A 16,977-nucleotide genomic window follows, 5' to 3' on the forward strand; every position below is an offset into this window, starting at 1 on the left:
ATGGCGCTCGACACATTACCTTTAAAATTTGGATTAAAAAAATCTTAATTTGTAAGTTCTCATCTGTAGAAACGGAATAAAAATCTATGGCGCAGATGGCGTTCGTCGCATCATTTTTTTCTGTTTCCTTTAAGATTCTGACATAGATATGGATACAAGCTAGTCCCAAAGTACCACCAGACATTCTTAAAATATTAAAGATATTTTTAAGAGAAAATCTGTTATTGCCTTTCCAAAATATGTAGTTTTTTAAAAAAAATTATCTACTATGACCTACAAATTTTTATATCCATATTAAATGGGAAATCCGATGAATAATTTCCAGAGTTGAAAGAAGTCCTGAAATACTCGAACTTCAATAAATATTTGGCAGATTGTGAACCGACTGCATAGCTGTCGCCGAGCAGAAATTTATATAAAGTGGTTGTCGTTTTCTTTGCAGAAAAAATCCATATCCAGTTTTTAAGCCGATATTTCGGATAGGTTCCACAGTGAGATTTCTGTAAATTTAAAGAAAAGAAAAATTCTGAAATAATTTGTCCTCCAATAAAAATGATTTTATTGACCGAACTGTGTTCTATTATGGAACGCCAGCCGCTGCTCCATAAAATAGCCTTCAATTCACTTGAAAAATATTTAAGTATAGATGGCGTTCGAAGAAAACTAAAAAAAACTAAAATATAAATAATGTTGTAGAAAAATAATGTGTTCTATTCTCCAAAGACTTTGATCTGACGATTATGGTAGACGGCGAACATCATCCATATATTTAGCCGTTTCAAAAGAATAATCCACATCCAGAGTTTAAGCCGGTTGAAATTTTGCAAAATAAAATAAAAAAAAAACAAATTAAATCTGGTCTTTAATGAAATAGGATCTTATGGTCCGAAGAGTGCTCTACAAAGGAATGCCACCTGATTCTCCTTAAAATATGTTTTAGTTCACAATAAAATATTGTAGTATAGATGGCGATCATAATAATAATATCTGAAAAAACTAAGTATTTCGTATTAAATGGTAGATGGCGTTAGACAAAAATGTTTTAAAACACAGTGTTTAAGACAATATTGTTTGAAAATCAATAAAAGCTTTTAATTCAAAATTAAAATATTGAAGTAAGTGTGGTGTAGTGGTGTTTCAAACCATAAGCCCTATACAATTTTAAATTGTCATTTAATAATGACGTCTTCTTGGTATTCCCTAATCAAAGTCCGTATTATCTTTCCAGTCTTCTAACAACTCTTCGTTTCTTACTTAGAAAAATTTCTGATTTAAACATTCGTCGGTATTTGAAAAAAATATTTTTAATTTTTTTTTTTTGATTTTTTTTTAAATATACTTTTCTTTTTTTTTTTGAATTTTTTTTTTCCAAATTTTAAGTAAAAAATTCGAAAATCCCTGCCACCGTGCGACCTTAAAATTGGTTGTTGTTGGCTGACTGCCTTGTCTTCTATCACGTAACTGAATGATTGTTGTTTACTAGTGTTCTGGGTGATTTTTTTTTTTTTGTAAATTTCATTCTCATTATGCCATCAGAAATGCTATATTACTATTACAGAGTCAAGCAATATGACAATATATCGACATTGCCGATGTCGTTCTCATTGCATCATTTACACATATTGCGCGGTGTAAGCATGTATGTGTGTCGTGCGTGGGTCTTCAAGTATTAATGCTGTTAAGCATGCAGTTGAAAATTAATTAACGAAATTGGGAGTTATATGGCTGCTGATAGCATTTATACATCTGTGCGCAAGTGTGTGTGTGTCTCTGGCTGCGTGCAGACATCCGTTACTGTGGCAACGGCATATATTAATTTTGTTTTTTCTTGTTGTTGTTGCTGTACGAATTCTACAAGATTCCCTGCATCAACATTTCAATTAATGAGCAGTTAAAGAAATATTCTACCCAACAAAAAATACAAGCAAAAAAAGTAAAAGCGAAAAAATGCAAAAAATGAAACCTGAAACCACATCGGCAAAAACCCCAGATGACAACTAAGTGTTGGATGTGCGAACGTCAAGAATGCGTTTGTTGACAAATTGCAAAAATATGACTTTTAATTATTACGCAGAAGGGAAGACTTGTATCTGTATGTTCTGCGATGAAAGGGCATAGCAGGTGACATTAAATACCAAGAAATGCTATATTTTCTGTAAAATTTATAATGACCATGTTCCGAACAGATGGCATTGCGAGAAAAGACAAAACAAGATAAAATTAAAAAAAAAAAAACTTTAAAGAGGCGAAAAAAGAAAATGGGGTTTCAGGAATTTATAGATATCATAACCTAGACTTCTAGGAAGAAGAAAAAAGATGAAGGGGTAGTAATGGAAAAGGTCGAGATTTCTAGGAAAATGTGAGGTTTGAGATATTAAACTCATGTAAGTTATTGTATTCTTTTTCATTGTATCCTATTCTATGGTGAAAATAACGTTTGTCCAGTCATCCTCATCTTCTTAAAATGAGTCCTTTCAGGAGATTTTTTGAAAACAGCATTAAAAATCAATTGTTTGCCATTTGAAAGGGCTATTTTTCAAACATTGTTTCAGTAACAATTGCCACATTTCCCACCACAATTGATGATAAAATAGCCGCCTCGGGCATGGAAAAAGTTTGCTCATCAAAAATGTTCCTAAACTGAGACTAATATAGTTTTCTATTCAAACCAATAATTAACTTCGCTTTAATTTATTTCGCTAAAATTTTCATTGAATTTTTAACGAAATCTAATATTTCTAATTAAGTAGCCAGTCACTGGAAAAACAAAGGTTTAAGTAATTCATTTACATACCTATTGATTGAAAAAAGCTTTGCATTTTGAAATTTTCACACAAATAGAATTTTAAATCGATTCTCGGAAAATTGTCGAAAAAGTAAATCTACAATGGTCGTCCGACAGGTGGTAATGAGCTAAAAGAAAATAACAACAAACTTAATTATTGTCTACTTTTAGGAGAAAATCATTTAAATTTTTTTTTGGCAGACTTTGATTGAGAAGTGAGAAATAAATCCATTTGATTTTATTTTTAAATTAATTTTCTAGATTAAATTAATTTTCTAGGTTAACCCACAATGTAAACGATCTCAAAATGGTTCAAATTAAGAATGTATACATTTTTATTCATACATATTTTTCCTCTAAAAGACTAATTTACACATCATAAAAGAGTCATACGTAAAGTGGCTTTTAAACTTTAATATTTAGGATTAAGAGCATATTTTTAGGCGCTCCTAAAATTTTACAATCAAAACTCCAATTTTTGGTACCATGAAAATGAAATGATGAAAACCATCACTGTATCCTTAACAAACATGCCAACACTGTTCCGAAAAACAATATTTTTATTGTACCAGTATGGTATATGAGGATGACATAAAAAAATTCTGCAACAAAGTCAAACGCCATAATTTTTATTATTTTTTTTTTCATTTTATTGAAAAAAAAATGTCGAAAATAGCAACAAATTTTTTAATTTTTTTCGATTTGTTCGAATTGGTCACGATTGCCAAGAAGTAAGGCCTTCAAACGACCAATGAAACAGTCACACGCTGCCAGAATATTGCTCTGCGGTATTTTGGCCCATTCTCGGCGAAGCGCTTGCTTGAGGTCATCGACACTTTGGTATTTTTTAATGCCAACCTTGCTTTCCAAAATAGTCCAGACACAATAGTCCAACGGATTGGTATCCGGAGACTTTGGTGGCCATTGTGCGTTGGAAATGAAACGAGGAATCTTATTTTGTAACCATTCTTGGGTGGCACATGCTGAGTGCGATGGTGCTGAGTTCTGTTGGAATGTCCAAGGTCTGCGGCCAAAATGTTTGTGTGCCCAAGACTTTAATACACCCTCCAAAATATTTTCGCGATAATATTTGCCATTTATTCTGTATACGAGCGGAGAGCGACCATCGGTTGTTATGGCGGTCCACACCAACACCATGGCCGGCGCTTGAGTTCTGGTGGCCAACCGAAGACGCACATTTTAAGCTGACCTTTTTGACAAGTAAACACGATCATTTTATTTGTTTACAAACTGCTGGAAAATGAATGTTTTCTCATCGGCATGTCACCACTTTCGGCCAAGTGAAGCAACTCTTTAGCTCATTTGAGTCTATTTTCTTCCTTTTGTTGTGTAAGTTCTTACATATTTTGGAATTTCAATGGCTTTACCGCGAGCTCATTTTTCAATATTTGGTTAATGGAATATTGCGATATGTTCAGCTCACGAGCCATTTTTCGGCCAATGCGACGCGGGTATCGATCGAGTCGCTTCATTATTTTTCGAATCATTTCTGCTGATTTCTGTTGCTATTTTCTTCCGTCCACTTCCTTAATGTCGGGCTACGTTACCAGTATCACGGTAACGAGCAATAGTACGAGACACAAAAGATTTATTCCCATTTAAATGCTGGAGTGCTCTAACGATAGGCACTTTTGGTCTTCCAGCCAAATATAAATAAATCACACTATCACGCCTGAATTCCATCACGAATTACTTTTTTTCTGGAACATTCTCTCCAAAATGCATTTGTATGCGTGTAAACAATATAATTAGCTGTCACTGGAATAATTTCAACAGCTGTCGGACGAGTGGCTTAGAAATGACAGCAGTATGAAGTTGGCTGCAGTTTTTTCATCTCACCCTTAAGACTTTAATGTGGTGTGTAAACGAGCCTTAATTTTGCGACGATTTTTTTGCACATGTCTGCCATAAAAATTGTCTAAAAATAACTTTTCTCCCAAAGGCTTTCTGAGATAGAAAAGGAAGATATCCCCTAAATTTGTATTTTTTCATTCAAACGGCAATAATTTGAACACTAGAAAATTTTTATATAAAAACCCATAAAATCCATTGCATACTTTTAGGTTTTTATTGCAAATACTCTAGCCTGAAGTTATACTTCATTCTATACATGTATTTTGTTATTGATAACAAAACTTTATTGAACTGGAAGTGAACACTGGCCTCTTTATAACTTTCTAAAACCGATTGCATACTTTGTGTTATGACACTCAATAGCTGGCATCCACATCAATGAGAGTCATTTAGATGACATGATTCATTCAATCTTCATTTAAATGGAATTTGTTTATGGTTATTGAACTGTCACTAAATGAATTGGGTTGGAGATCGGTTTAGATTTGAATGTATTCAATTGAGACTTTTTATTTAAGTTTTTAAGTATGAAAGAGAAATATAAATGCGATATAGAAAGGATTATGAAATGAAATTGTGTAAGAGTTCATACACAATGCTTGAAGATTTTCTGGATAACATACACTTTTTTGTTAAATAAAAGAATTGAAGAATGTTGAAAATAATTTTTTTTCAAGACAATTTTTTTACAATTAACTGCAGTTTGATAAAAAAAAAACAAATATTAAAAGACATATGTCTTGTCATTTTTCCCCATCACTTGTTCTCATGAGGTTATGGACTCCCAAAAATGTAAGACCTTGATGTCAAAAGAGGTCATTTTGTCAGGCTCATATCTTTGAAACCGTTGAGAATTTTGACTTGATCTCGAAGGCAACATTGTAGCTCATGTCACAAGGAGTAAAAATCTGCAATACATTATTTTCATCAAACTTCATCTTCATAGTCGAAATCGTCAAGGTCAAATTGCTTTCATAATTTTATCTCAGTTATTGGTCTACGGATATAAAACCGTGAGAAATTCGATGTAACTACCAACTACGAAAATGTGCCTAATGTCTTAGTTAATGACTTTCAAAAAAATACAAAGTTGCCAGGATCGTAACTCTAACGTCAAAAGAACAAAAAACCTTAAATAAAATTTGGTGACTTTTTATGCCCTCACATACCCTCACAGAGGATATATATCATTTCATATGGACAAAATGTGCCTCATCGAAATGACGCTTTTACACTTTAAGTCTATTTAAATAAAATCTTTTTCAGGATATTTAGAACCGTTCTAGGGGTCCGTCTGTCTGGTAATCATGATATCTCTCAAAGGCAGTATCATGATATCTCTCAAAAGCAGTATCCAAGAGTTCGGAGATGGACAACATCTGTCCACTCCTTCTGGTACCTTCCGCACAAAAGGTCAACATTTTTATACCTTCAGCCATATGACTACAGAGGGTATATTTCATTTGATACGGCAAAAATGTACCTCATCGGAATAACGGTTTTAGGCACTAGGTCTCTTTGGACCAAATCCGTTTGAAGTCGAACTAGGGGTATTCGTCTGTCTGCTGGCTGTCAAACATAGATGTATTTCGGAGATGGGTCCACTTCATCTGGTACCTCCCCCACAAGGGTTAACATTTTCATAGAATATAATTTAGCTCATTCACTTTTGTGGCAATTTTTTCACATCTCAATATTTACACCAATACAAGATCGGATATGAAGAACGGACTTTTGTGACAAGATCGGATATGAAGAACGGATAAAATGGATCACTCCTTCTGGTACCTTCCCCACAAAGGTTAAAAATTTTAAACAACCATGAAGCTCAAAATCGCGGTATAAGCATCCAATCACTTTTACTCGACACATTCCGAAGATGAATATATCGGACCACTGCTTCTGGTTCATTCCCCATTACGGTTCATAATTATGACTTACCTTATATGCGAAGTAAGCTTTTGATTCTTTCCAAAAATAATACATTCCAATATTTATATTGGCACCGGATCTGGTGTAAAAATGGTGGGATCAACATTTTGAAGAACTATGAAGCTCATGAAACGGGAAATGTACATCCGATTACTTTCAAACTAAGGATATCTGGGTTATATCGGTCCACTCCTTATGGTAACTTCCCCAAAAAGGTGTCACAAGTTTGAATAACCAAAACGATTATTTTCCAATTTTACATATCACAATATTTCCATCATTAAAAGTTGTGGTGTGAAAATGGTATATCGGTGCACTCAGTCCGGTACTCCCTACTCGCAGACCTCCCCCACGAAGATTTAAAATTTTGATTAACCAAAATGCTCAAAAAAGCGAAACAGGTATTTGATTTTCTTCCACTTTTAAACATCCTAATATATTTATTCACACCAGATCGGGTGTAAGGATGGTTAGACATCGGAGCACTCCGGCACCTCTCCACAGAGGGGTTAACATTTTTAATAACCAAAATGTTTATAAATTCGCATCCGATTCTTTCAAACTTAGCACACCCCAGTACTTCTACATAAGTTTTGTTGTGAAGATTGTAGATTTCGGCTCACTCTCTCTAGAATTTCCCCTACAAAGGTTCACAATTTTCAATACTTGTATCCCTCATAACTTGTGAAACATGTCACAGATTCTATTTAGATTTGATATATCTAAATGTTTCTCTCAACCAGAGATATGTTGCGAATATGGAATTTTTCGTCTCAATTTTAGGACCTTTAAAAGATTATAATTTTGATAAAAAATATTCGCACAATATTGGAAATATTTTTTATTTTCAGTATTGGATGAAGTGAAACACTTCGGTCCACTGTATCTAGTAACTCACGAATATTTCAACATTTCGCAAAAATGATAACAGACATCTCGTATAAACTGAAGGAAGTAGTCCATATAGTCCAAATCTGGCACTTTGTAATATTTATATCAGACTTAGGTCAGATACGAAATGGATAATATTGGTCCACTTTTTTGGAACCACCTCAAAATTGGGTCAACATTTTTAATGGTCATATAGCAAGTCAGGTTAGGGTATACATTTATCAGAAAAGCCGACTGATACCTTTTAACTTGTTGGCTAAGTCGATTGGAATTTTCGATAGGATAGCTTTGGAATTGAGGCTCTACCCGTTCTGACAACATTTTCCATCGATTGATGCCAAACGATCTAATTGAAATAACATCCACCTGGGACAGTCGATACATAATTAATTTTATGAAACTCCGAAAATTTTCTAGCCGCAGAATCGACGACCTTGCAAAAGGTCAGAGATTAGGTCTCAAAAATATGAAATTAAAAGGTTTTCTTTTAAAAATTCCCAAATACCTCCCCTCACGTCAGTTCTCATTTCGAATTTTCTTAGAACGAACTGGATCTATAATCTACAAAGTCTGCATTTCCTATTATTTCTGTAATAATATAAATAATAACATAACAGCAATATATAAAGCACTTGTTATTCTTCGAATACAACTGCATTCATTCAGCCTTCGAGTTATTTAACAACAAATAATTTTAGTCTTTCTTGGTAATTTTGAGTTTAAAATGGCAGAGTAGCAAACTATTTGCCTATTATATGGAAATAATTGCATACTTTTAGGCTTCAACCTTTCATTGAAAAAATATGAATGTGAAATTATTATATCATGTTATGGTTAAGAAACAACAAATAATTGCATACTTTTAGGATTTTATGTTTAAGGTAAGAATTGAATACTTTTAGGCAATCCATATTTTTTATTTAAAATAAATTACTGTATTTATAATCAAGAATATTTGTTACCATTATCATATTATACATTTTGCTGTGTTTTGAGATTACATGCTCAGATACATTTTTTGGCTGTAATAAAAAAAATATAAAATATAAATTAAAAAAAATATTAAGTAGTTTAAGCTCACGTAATTAAAATGTATATATTTTTTTTAAGAATATCTAACATCACGCATGCTTTTTTTATATTTTACTAAGAAAACCTAATTTAAATTACGCAATTAATTTTTTTTTTTTCATTTTCCCTACTCCTTTGAGAGATAATAAAGCGCAAGTAGTTTTCACATAAAATGCAGTCTTATATAACTTGCATTTCGTGTAAACAGATTATGGTCTTACCATGGAAGTTTTCATTTCCTTTTGAAAAAAGAATATTAAACATTAAAAAAACTAAAATTTACATAATCATATTAATTTACGTTGTGTGTTTTCTCTTCTCTTTCGTTCTCCCTCTCTCTATTCCATGATGTTCCCCACATATTTTTCCTGATTACAAACATAATCTTGTGTACGTGTTTGTTTGGGGTCATCTGTGTAAATTATTATTATAATACACCATGACCAACATCATTCCTGTCCTGGCTGTCCTGTCCTCTATGTTTGTTCCTGTGCCGTTTGTGTGTGTGCCTGTTTGCCTCGCTTGTTGGCTTCGTTCATACCACAGTTTTGGTTCTGGTCTTTGTGGTGTATAATCGTCGACGTGAGGCACACATCAAATATCCTGGACCAGATGATGATGTACGCGAAAATATCATTAACTATGATGATGAGGGTGGCGGTGAAGACGATATGACTGCATTCGATATTACACCATTGCAAATACCCATTGGTGGACCGATGCCACCAGAATTGGCCACCATGAAAATGCCAATTATGTGTAAGTACATTGTGTGTTTGTATGAGTGTGTGTGTGTAAGTATGTAATGTAACAATATGAAAATGCAAGGGGTTTTATCGATGCATAAACCATATGGCAAAAGGTAATATGGCAACATGGGACAAGTACAAAAATCAGGTCAATGTGCATATTTTAAAATTTATAATCCAACACAGGAAGAGCATTGGAAAAGAAGAAGAAAAAAATTGGTTTGAAAATTTTCAAACGAGGTTGGTATGCATAATTTTGGATGTGGATGGTTTGCTTAAAAACAAAACACCAAACAACTGCAATTTTCAAAAAAAAAAAAAAATAATAATAAATATATAATAAAATAAATATATAAATCATAAGAAACAAAAATAATCTCCTAACAACCAAACAAATTATGGTGTTTTCCTGAAATTATCAACCCCACCTCGTCTCTTGCATTTGTGCTTACAATCCGTACGTTACATTACATTACATGTCCCATTAATAATTAATAAACAAAATTTGTACTCCCACTAAACTTTTTAAATTGATTTTTGAAAACTAATTTTTACATTTTTTTCCTCCCCCTCCACCTCTATTTTTCCCACCCAATAGATCCTGTAATGACATTAATGCCCGGCCAGGAGCCAAATGTTGGCATGTTCATTGAAGAACATAAAAAACGTGCCGATGGCGATCCAAATGCACCACCTTTCGACGATTTGCGTAACTATGCCTACGAGGGTGGCGGCAGCACAGCTGGCTCGTTGAGTTCTTTGGCATCAGGTATGTTTGAAAAGAGATTTTTTTCCACAAAAATTTAGAACTAGCACAAATATGCTTCCGAAATACAAATACAAAACAAATTATGGAATCCATTAAAATCAATTAATAGTTGCACTCAATATTCGTAATAATTAGTTGCAGTTGTAGTTAAATTGAAAATCAATATCGGAAAAAAGCTATTCAAAAAATGTATATGAAATAGCTAACCCATGTATACGCTAGAGATGAAAAACATTTTCCATGGAATAGAAATTATGAACAGAAACAAGATTGAGTGTTAAATTCAGGACCCAATTTAAATGGACCAACAATATAATAATTATGACAATTTTGAAAATAATGATCCAATTGTTAAGCTCAACTAGGTTTAATCATTATTTTAACAATAATTTCTTTAGGCTCTGAGCTAATTTAGTCCGTTCTGTCCGTCTGTTCGTCCTTATTATCACAAATTTATCAAAATGCATGCCAAAATGTGTCGATATTGAAATTTGGTTAAAATAAAAAGTGTTGACTAAAATTCTGTATAAAATTGCTGGGATTTTTTCTATAAGATCCTGATCGGACTTTTCATTCGAAGAGGACAAAGAAAAGTGCCTTAATATAAAAACCATAAACTTTCACTTAACTCACTTAGAGATATGCCAAATTCGAAAAAGGTCGTCTTTGGACAATTTTTTTTTTAAGTGTTTGTTTTCTCTTTCGAGACGAGCTTAATGATCTGAAATTTGCAGTGAAAAGGAAAGCCAGATAGACACTATCACACACTCACCACTATGCGACGCGTTTCGCCGTTGGTTAAGCGGCTCGTCAGGCATATTTGATGTGGATGATGGCTTACAAGGGCCGTTCTCTGGAAAGTAGTATATATTTCGAACTTATTGCAAATTAGCATATGCGAATTATACACTAGAAACTCTCCAGGTTCGACTCAAGTTCTATTGGCAGATCTTTTTCACAGCAACGTTTTGTTTTTGTAGTGATGGATTTTTTGTCCACAACAACTACATTGCTTCCAATGCATACACTTGTTTTAGTGCTGCTTTTTTTTTTAATTTTTATATATTTTAGTAAAATAATATATATAAGAAATGTTTCAGCTCATGTGGTCTCTTCTACTTACTTTGGAGAATAAGAAATTTTAAATTATAGAGAGATCAAAAAAATATAAATAAATAAATTTGAGCGAGTTTCACTCTCTACTCGATCGATAGTACTCCTGATGGTAAAAAAGAGGAAATGGACTGTTCTCTTCTTTTATATGCCACTCTAACAAAAGCAAGTATGTTTTGCTCGTTTCCGAGTGCTAGCAAAATTCGCTCAAAACCGAATTTGTACACAATCGGCCTCTGGCTTTATTCTTCTTCGTGGTGTACGATCTTTCGCTCTCTCTCTCTAGTGATACTCTGCTTCTGTTGTTATCTATTTTTGGTCTCCAATCTACACTCACCGCCCCAATACGTCCTGGCAACATTAAAAATTGGTTCGTTACAACACATAAAGGGTGAGATTAAAAAACTGCAACAAAGTCAAACGCCATAATTTTTATTTTTTTTTTTTTAACCTTTTATTGAATGAAAGCAAAAAATGTCGGAAATAGCATCAAGTTTTAAACTAAGTTTAGATTTGTTCGAATAAGTCTCCTTTGGCACGAATTATGACCTTCAAACGGTCAATGAAACCGTCACACGCTACCCAAATATTGCTTTACGGTATTTTGGCCCATTCCCGACGAAGTGCTTGCTTGGGGTGATCGACACTTGGTATTTTTTAGTGCCAACATTGCTTTCCAAAATACTACAGGATTGGTATACGGAGACTTTGGTGGCCAATGTGCGCTGGAAATGAAGCGAGGAACCTCATTTTGTTACCATACTTTGGTGGCGCGTGCTGAGTGCGGCTGAAATGACTGTGTGCACCATCTCGAATATTTTCGCGATAATATTCCGCATTTATTCTAATGTCACGTCGATTAACACAAGCGGAGAGCGACCATCGGCTGTTATGGCGGCCCACACCATCACCATGGCCGGCGTTTGAGTTCTGGAGGCCAACCGAAGGTACACATTTTCAGGTGACCCCTTTGGCAAGTAAACACTGCCGGACAATGAATGTTTTCTCATCGGAGAAAACCAAATTCGGCAGTTCACCATTTTCGGCCAAGCTTAGCAACTCATTAGCTTTTATGAGCCTATTTTCTTTTTGTTGCGGTCTAAGTTCTTGCACTTTTTGGAATTTCAATGGCTTCACCCCGAGCTCAGTTCTCAATATTTGCCGAATGGAATATTGCCTTATGTTCAGCTCACTAGCTATTTTTCGGGCTCTGCGACGAGGGTTTTGATCAAGTCGGTTCTTTACTTTTCGAACCATTTCTGTTGATGTTGCTGTTTTCTTCCTTCCACATCCTTGACGTCGGGCTGCGCTACCAGTGCTACCGGTTATTCACATTTAAATGCTGGAGTGCTCTAACGATAGCCACTTGTGGGTTTCCAGCCGAATATAAAGAAATCACGCTATCACGCTTGAATTCCATCACGAATAACATTTTTTTGGGAAAATTCTCACGAAAATGCTTTTGTGCGCTTGTAAACTATATAATGAGCTGTCACTGGAATAATTTTAACGGCTGTCGGACGAGTGGCTTAGAAATGACAGCAGTTTGACGTTGGTTGCAGTTTTTTCATATCACTCTGTATGTAGAAAATACCAGAGGATCTTGTTGTCGTATACCTTCAATGAAAATCCATTGTTTCAACGTGCCCCATTTAAGGGGGCGACTCAAGGACTTTTCAAATTCCGCATATCGATCTTCCCACAGAAGATCCATATGTGATTGTGGATATGGCTATACAGATCCAAGCTACAATTTTAGATGTAGCCCTCTTGCTCTTAGCACTAAATTAAAACTAAATTATAGCGTCGTAAATTTTTGTGTGGTCCGAAAATTGTATACTGAAAACTAATACAACCAAATGAATAATAGGGCTAAATGCTCGAAAATAATAAAATGTTGCTCTTCAATGTTCAAACATTGAGCATTTTTTAATGTTTTTATAAATTACGAATCAGATATTTCAAATTATTGTTCATCCGGTTAGGTGATTTTGTCTTGCAAACTTCCAAAAATGGGAGTTTTCATAATATAAGAGCTATTTCAATGTCGGTCCTTGGTAATATTCAATTCCATTCATTCCGGATGGAAACATAACTAGAATTAACAAAACGAATAAAATAGCAGGGTACCGTTTTTAGGGGCTTAAGGAAAACGTATTCCTTTTAAGAAAATCGTGTTGAAAACGTAGGCTCTGGATTGATATTTACAGGTGCTTTTAAGGACTATTTTTTTTGTGTTTGCCAAACTTTGTATTCCTCCCTCTAAATTATTTTTGACTTTTAAACCCCAATAGCTCTGATTTAAAAAATGCCCTGCAAATATTTTAAAATTCCCTCTTAACCCAAAACCTGCGAATAAAATCGATTTTAGCTGTAAATAGCTCAAGTAGCCGAAGTAGTAGTAAAAAACTAGTTTGTCGTGTTGTGAAGTTAATAAATTTTGTTGATTCATTCTATGTGTTTTGTTAATATTCCAGGCCTACGCCTAAAACTACATACTAATACAGCCGAATATTGGGTGTAAAACAAATTAAGAAATATAAATGAATGTGTGGAGCATAGTAAACCAATAATGAATACATTTTTGTAAATTTAAGAAAAGTAATATATGTTAAAAATTCAAATACAGTGGAACGTGGTTATAAGGAACTTTATAGATATATAAAAATATAAAAAACAAGTAGAGAAAAGAAAAATAAATATAAAAAAAGGAAAAATAACAAATGAATACATAAAGTATTAAACATTCGAATATATAATTCTTGTTAATTAAAAAAAAAAAAAATATTATAACATCAAGAAAATGAATGAATTTAATAAACATGTATTCAACAAGAATATATAAAAAATAAAATAGAATAAATACATACATTATTAAATATTTGAATACATACTGGGTTAAATAAAAAAGCAGCAACAAAGTCAAACGCCAAAATTTTCATTTTTTTAAATGTATTGAATAAAAGCAAAAAAATGTCGAAAATAGCATCAAATTTTAGAATAAGTTTAGATTTGTTCAAATTGGTCACCTTTGGCACGAATTATGGCCTTCGAACGGCCAATGAAACCGTCACACGCTACCCAAATGTTGCTCTACAGTATTTTTGGCTCATTCCCGGCGAAACGCTTGCTTGAGGTGATCGACACTTTGGTATTTTTTAGTGCCAACATTGCTTTCCAAAATACTCCAGACACAATAGACCAACGGATTGGTATCCGGAGATTTTGGAGGTGATTGGGCGATGGAAATGAAGCGAGGATTCTGATTTAACAACCATTTTTGGGTGGCGCGTGCTGAGTGCGATGGTGCTGAGTCCTATTGGAATGTCCAAGGTCTGCCGTCAAAATGTTTGCGTGCCCAAGGCTTTAATATTAGGCATTTATTCTGATGCTACGGTCGTTATGGCGGCGGCCCACTCCATCACCATGGCAGGCGCTTGAGTTCTAGTGGCCAACCGAAGGTGGACATTTTCAGCTGACATCTTTGGCAAGTAAACACGATTATTTTGTTTGTTTACAAACTGCTGGACAACGAATGTTTTCTCATCGGAGAAAAGAAAACCGAATTCGGCAGCTCACCACTTTCGGCCAAGAGAAGTAACGCTTTAGGTCTTTTGAGTCTATTTTCTTTCTGTTGCGGTGTAAGTTTTTGCACTTTTTGGAATTTTAATGGCTTTACCCTGAGCTCATTTTTCAATATTTTCCGAATGAAATATTGCGATATGTTCAGCTCACGAGCCATTTTTCAGCCACTGCGACGCGGGTTTCGATCAGGTCGCTTCTTTACATTTCGAACCATTTCTGCTCCGTAAACTTCCTTGACATCGGGCAACGGTCATACTAACGAAGGATCGTACGAGCCACAAAAGATTTATTCACATTTAAATGCTGGAGTGCTCTAACGATAGCCAATTGTGGTTTTCCAGGCAAATATAAAGAAATCACACTATCACGCTTGAATTCCATCTCGAATAACTTTTTTTCTGGAAAATTCTCATCAAAATGCTTTTGTACGTTCGTAAACAATATAATGATATGTCACAGGAATAATTTTAACAGCTTTCGGATTAGAAATGACAGCAGTCTGAAGTTGGTTGCTGTTTTTTCATCTTAAAAAAAAAATAAAAAAAAAAATGTACGAGAACTGGACGTGTGGTATTGGTTATTTTCTAAAATTAAATAAATTCCTTGATAAATATCTGAAAGTTCGGCCATGGACCATGGGTAACAGCTATTCGAGAAAAACACAGAATTTTCAATTTTTAATAATTTTGATTAATCAGCCGATTTTTCCAAAAGGGGATCAAAGGATTTTAATCCATATATGATGGCATAAAAATATCAGTTTAGAAGTCATTTAATTATATTTAAACTAAATTATACATCCTATGTTCCTCATAGCCACGTTTTACTGTTAAATTTTCATTAGCCATATTTTTCTCATAATTTTTGAATAAAAAACTCCTCAAATTCTAATATGAAATTTGTATTTCCTCTAAATTCCAGGAACCGATGACGAATGCCAGGAATATGATTACCTGGGTGCATGGGGGCCACGTTTCGACAAACTGGCCAACATGTATGGACCCGAAGCCAATAATCACACCGATTTAGAATTGTAAGTGAACAACAGAAATGTAATCACCACACACCACATACCTAGACCGCAGAAATCCACAATAACAACAAAAGAGACCCTTTATAAGAAAAACAAAAAAATATCACAAATTCCTCCATGAAGACTACAATTTCCATACTTGACAAAGAAAAAACCAAAACTGAGAAAAGACCCCCCAAAAATACGAACAAAAAAAAAAAAACGCGATGGCGAAATGCAATTACAAAATTTTTTGATTTGATTTGAAAGAACCCAAGCAAAACAAAATATCCTGAATATGAAGACATTCACTCCGTGATGATGATGATGTTGATGAGAAAACAATTGGAATATTGCTAAGCAAACTGTAAAAGAAGTAGAAGAAGAAGACGACGAAGATGGAACCGGAATGTCCATTCTTGTGTGCAAAATGAATGGATATTCATGGAAGTAAATGGAAACTAGAAAAGATAACCTAAAAGAAAAATTTCGAAAATAAGAAAACTACCAAAGATATAAAGGTCTTGACCAAAGACCAAAAACAAAACGCGAAAAATGGAAAGAAAAATTCCTCTGAATCATAGAAAGAGAAAAAAATACAAAACACACACACACAAAGAAAACATTAACTACATTTCAAGAAGGAAAAAACCTAATACGAGCAGCATTTAAAATTAAGGCATCCGATAAGAAAAAAAAAAAAAGAAACATCTCCTCCCCCAGAAAAAAAAAAACAAAAAAGAAAAATTATACCATTTGTAAAATACTATTTCATTTACACAAAAACAAAACATACACCTACATATATACATAGGAAACATTACATTTAGGCCATAACATAAATACATACGTACATACATACTCACATATATACAAAGAAGCAAGCATTCATTATTTTTTATTATTATTAGTATTTTAGTTTGAAAACTGAAAGTAAAACAACAAAAAAACAGAAGAAGACGAAGAGAGGTGAAGAAAATCCAAATAATTTTTAGTAAAACAAAAAATAAATAATAATTAATTAAATTATTAATTAGAAGAAGCAAAAAAACAAAATGCATAGTTTTAAATTCATACACCCATACACAAACACACAGACTCTCTCACCCACACACACACAAGTGTAAAACCAAAGTATCTACTTTATAAGTAATAAAATAATATTAAATAAATAAATAAAATAGAATAAAAAAAT

The 16,977-nt window shown here is 33.6% G+C and overlaps 1 protein-coding gene across 3 annotated transcripts in view; it reads left to right on the forward strand.

Annotated features, from left to right (window-relative positions):
- LOC101889387 (neural-cadherin) overlaps window positions 1-16,750 on the forward strand; it is a 348,725-nt gene extending 331,975 nt beyond the window's left edge. For all 3 annotated transcript variants that reach the window (XM_059123979.1, XM_059123980.1, XM_059123981.1), the window contains exons 19-21: window positions 9,101-9,313; window positions 9,902-10,072; window positions 15,692-16,750. In XM_059123979.1, coding sequence (XP_058979962.1) covers window positions 9,101-9,313; window positions 9,902-10,072; window positions 15,692-15,807 — 500 coding nt within the window. In that variant the 3' untranslated portion in view covers window positions 15,808-16,750. The remainder of the gene's footprint in view (window positions 1-9,100; window positions 9,314-9,901; window positions 10,073-15,691) is intronic.
- The last annotated feature ends 227 nt before the right edge of the window (window positions 16,751-16,977 follow it).

This window comes from Musca domestica, unplaced genomic scaffold (genome assembly GCF_030504385.1).
Source record: "Musca domestica strain aabys unplaced genomic scaffold, Musca_domestica.polishedcontigs.V.1.1 26, whole genome shotgun sequence".
Taxonomy (NCBI): Eukaryota; Metazoa; Arthropoda; class Insecta; order Diptera; family Muscidae; genus Musca; species Musca domestica.